Source organism: Babylonia areolata, chromosome 13 (assembly GCF_041734735.1).
Source record: "Babylonia areolata isolate BAREFJ2019XMU chromosome 13, ASM4173473v1, whole genome shotgun sequence".
NCBI lineage: Eukaryota > Metazoa > Mollusca > Gastropoda > Neogastropoda > Buccinidae > Babylonia > Babylonia areolata.
This window is the reverse complement of record NC_134888.1, coordinates 37301067-37305490: the sequence shown is the minus strand read 5'-3', so window position 1 is coordinate 37305490 and position 4424 is coordinate 37301067. Positions and strand designations below refer to the sequence as shown.

Genomic DNA, 4424 nt, shown 5'->3' with positions numbered 1-4424 from the left:
TCAAGGGAAAATGCAAGGAAAGTACAAGAAAAAATAGAAAATAAAATACAAGGAAAGTTCAAGGGAAAATGCAAGGAAAGTACAAGGGAAAATGCAAGGAAAGTACCAAAAAAAATAAATAAATAAAATACAAGGAAAGTTCAAGGGAAAATGCAAGGAAAGTAAAAGAAAAAAAAATGCAAGGAAAGTTCAAGGGGAAATGCAAGGAAAGTAAAAGAAAAAAAAATGCAAGGAAAGTACAAGGGAAAATACAAGGAGAGTTCAAGGGAAAATGCAAGGAAAGTACAAGAAAAAATAAAATAATAAAATACAAGGAAAGTTCAAGGGAAAATGCAAGTACAAGAAAACAAATTTTTTTTTAAAATAACATACAAAGAAAACAAGTACAAGGAAAAATGCAAGGACAGCACAAAGTGAATTCAAGAAAAAAAAACATACAGAGAAAATCATCACTGAGTGCAGAGGGCACACAGGCCATGTCACTGAGCCAGCAGGTAACTTGTTCCACTGGCTGGCAGGGAATACCAGTCTACACACTACATCTTTATCAAACCCAGTGGAAATCATGCGTGCACCGGATTAATGAAGTTGTGTTGTGTTGTGTTGTGTTGTGTTGTACTGTGTTGTGCTGTACCATATTGCATTGCATTATACTGTACTGTACTGTACTGTACTGTACTGTACTGTATCGAGCTGTATTGTATTGTATTGTATTCCATGCTAACCGGCAGAACTTCCTGCTAACCCTTTTGGTTGTTAGCAGTGCTGCTTTGAAACATCACCGTTAACTCTACTGTGATAGAATACATGGACTGTTGTTGTTGTTTGTTTGTTTGTTGTTGTTATTGTTGTTGTTAATGTTCTTGCTTGTTTTGATTTTGGGGGGGAGGGGGGTGTGGGGAGGGGGGGGGGATGATGGTTTTCGATTGTACTTCTGGCAAATGGTCATGGTAAGACTTTGAAGGACTGATTCATTTCAACACCTAAGTATTTTTTGAAGCCATCGCAAATACTTATTGACGCTTTACTTTTTCACGCTCTCCAGTGTTGTTTCTGTGTACTGAAAGCTCCAGTGAAACAGGTTCAACCTGTCCTCTGCTGATGGATGTACAACACACACATGTCCACAGTGGGGGGCTGCTGGTGATGGACATCAGTTCTACACTGATCACCGACCTTCAGTACTTGAAGGGAAACAACTCACCATGGTGCACGAAGCTGTCTGGAAAGTACTATTGCTTCCCTTTAATTGGGAGGGGGGCACCATTGTTGACCTGGCAAACAGACCTCTCCGTATCTCCCTGTTCCTCTTCTCGCGTTACTCAGCATCTGGCCTGTCCATTGTGGGCTATTGCCCTCCCATCTCTTTTTTTTTTTCTTCTTCTTCTTCTTTCTGCCTCTCCTTCTCCTTCCTTGTCAGGAGGATTGCCTTGGCAAGTTCTGCTGATCGTGAGTTTGTGAAAATATCTCTTCAATTCATGTTTCTTCACTGTGGTTAGGATATCTTTTATAGGATCTGATGGTTGTGTAATAATCCCAAAGCAAACAGCCGACTGTCTACATTCAATGTACACACACACACAACACACGCACACACACACACACACACACAAATCGGCACAGACACCCTCCAAGTCCCCCATGCCCCCACCTCCGAACACCACACACCTCCCTCCCCTCACAGACGTGGCACCAGCCCCTCCACCTCCAGACGAGCGTTGTTGATGCAGTCGTTGACGCTGACCCCTCGGTACGATGACCCCACCAGGTGCAGCGGCAGCCCTCCGCCACGGATGGCGGTGTCCATGGCAACCAGTCGGTCGGCATGACCGAGGGTGTATGCCGGGATGCACTCCTGCAAGAGCAGAACAGATTTTTGAGAAGAAGGCAGCGGAATGGTTAACTCAGTACGGCCAGTCGTCTCTTCTCCTCTACACAGACCCCTCAGATGTCCAGTGGGTATCTGAATGACCCAACCTTTAGCTTCCGTCATCAGAATTGTAGTATTCTTTGTCAACATTCACCTCTTCAGTATAAGAGCCTTCCGCTTGCAATATTTTGATGATGGTAACTGGGGTGAAAGCTGTTAACGTCGTCTCTTTCGCTGTTCGTATGGAGAGAGTTAAACTTTGACAACGTCGAGGATTCAGTGCCGTTTGATACCTGGTGGAGGTGACGTGAGCATGAGACAGGAACTGATGTAGTTTGATGAGTCAGCAATTTTTTTTTTTCTTTTTTTCTTTTTTTGCGATGGGTGGGTGGGGGTTGTGGGGCGCTGGTTGAACTTGGTCGAGTTTTTGCACACAGAACAAATCTTAAGTTACTACTGACACTAGTGACGAGGAGGAGGTGGGGGAATGAGGAGGGGGAGGAAGGTGGAAGAGGGATTAAGATGCTTATCTGGCAATACAGGGTTCGTTTGGGTCTGGGCTCGAATCCCTCTCGGTCTCGCCCTTTCTCCCAAGTCTGACTGGAAAATCGAACCGAGCCTCTAGTCATTTGGATGAGACAATAAACTGAGGTAGCATGAGTGGAGTACCCACTCAGCCCACTGACCATGAGGGTCGGAGTTTCGATTCTCGGTCTCACCCTTTCTCCCCAGTTTGACTGGAACATAAAAGTGACGTCTAGTTGTTTGGATGTGACGATAAAGCCAGGTCCCGGGTGCAGCACGCACTTGGTGCACTGAAAAAGATCCCATGGCAACGAGAGTGGTAAAATTCTGGAGCACAAATCCACTCTTGATGGGTACACAGAATAATATGTACGCATGCACTCAAAGCCTAAGGTTGTATATTTGTATCTGTATTTATATTTCTCTTTTTGTCACAACAGATTTCTCTGTGTGAAATTCGGGCTGCTCTCCACATGGAGAGCGTGTCGCTATACTACAGCGCCACCCATTTTTTTTTGTATTTTTTCCTGCATGCAGTTTTATTTGTTTTTCCTATCGAAGTGGATTTTTCGATAGAATTTTGCCAGGAACAACCCTTTTGTTGCCGTGGGTTCTTTTACATGCGCTAAGTGCATGCGGGACCTCGGTTTATCGTCTTATCCGAATGACTAGCGTCCAGACCACCACTCAAGGTCTGGTGGAGGGGGAGAAAATATCGGCAGCTGAGCCGTGATTCGAACCAGTGCGCTCAGATTCTCTCGCTTCCAAGGCAGACGCGTTACCTCTAGGCCATCACTCCATGTTCCACTGCTGGTTAGGCATCTGCCTAGCAGATGTTTTTGTTTTGTTTTTGTTTTTGCTTTTAATTGTTTGTAGGGTGGCTCTGATTTATTTCATCCACTCCCCTTTTATTTCTGTTCACACTCATTTTACTTTACATGGGGAATATACGCCGAAACAAAGAAAAGAAAGGGGGGGAAATGTAAAATAAAATAAAAGGGTCAAAAAGTTACACTGTTCATTTTACAATTCTCTCACAAAATGACCTGAGCAACCATCCATCTAACCAAAAAAAAATAATAATAAAAGCGCTTTCACAATTCTAACTTTACGGTTAAGAATGTTTGCTCAGTATTTTAATGATTCTTTATCTGGCAGTTCAAATTAAAGGTAGGTACAGAAACTCCCATACAAAATATGCAAATGTGCGTGAATGCACATTCTTACACACATGTACATAAGCATGCACACACACATGTATACACACACACACATGTACATACACACGCATACACACACACTCACACACAGACACACACACACACACACACACACCACCTCCACCCTCCCACACGCACACACCAATCAAACTGCACTGACGCCAAAACAAAAACAAAAAGAGACATGAAAACCGCTCATCGACACACCCACCTTCTGATAGACCACATTGACCTTGGAAGGTTGGAGGTCAGAGGCGACGCCCAGCTGCTGGCAGACGGCTTGCTGAGCGATGGCGGCCACCTCGGAGTCCTCTGGCAGGTCCCCCGTCCCTGTCCTCATCTGGTCCAGCCACCCCCCTCCCAACATCACCTGGACCACAGGTACACATGACAGGTACAAACACACACCTACACACACACGCACACACACACACACAGGACACACACACATACACACACACACACACACACACACACAGGACACACACACACACACACACACACACACAGTGACACACACACAAGTCCCTGTCCTCATCTGGTCCAGCCACCCCCATCCCAACATCACCTGGACCACAGGTACACATCACAGGTACACACACACACCTACACACACACGCAGACACACACACACACACACACACACACACATAAGCACACAGTGACACACCTACACACACACACACACACACACACACACACACACACACAGTGACACACACACAAGTCTCTGTCCTCATCTGGTCCAGCCACCCCCATCCCAACATCACCTGGACCACAGGTACACATCACAGGTACACACACACACA

At 45.3% G+C, this 4424-nt stretch overlaps 1 protein-coding gene across 3 annotated transcripts in view; it reads right to left on the bottom strand.

Annotated features, from left to right (window-relative positions):
• Positions 1-1304: 1304 nt before the first annotated feature.
• The window catches only part of LOC143289245 (protoporphyrinogen oxidase-like), a 26902-nt gene continuing 23782 nt past the window's right edge, over positions 1305-4424 (bottom strand). For all 3 annotated transcript variants that reach the window (XM_076598225.1, XM_076598223.1, XM_076598224.1), the window contains exons 11-12: positions 3827-3985; positions 1305-1855 (exon numbers count right to left, since the gene is read on the bottom strand). In XM_076598225.1, the coding sequence (XP_076454340.1) occupies positions 1679-1855; positions 3827-3985 (336 nt within the window). In that variant the 3' untranslated portion in view covers positions 1305-1678. The remainder of the gene's footprint in view (positions 1856-3826; positions 3986-4424) is intronic.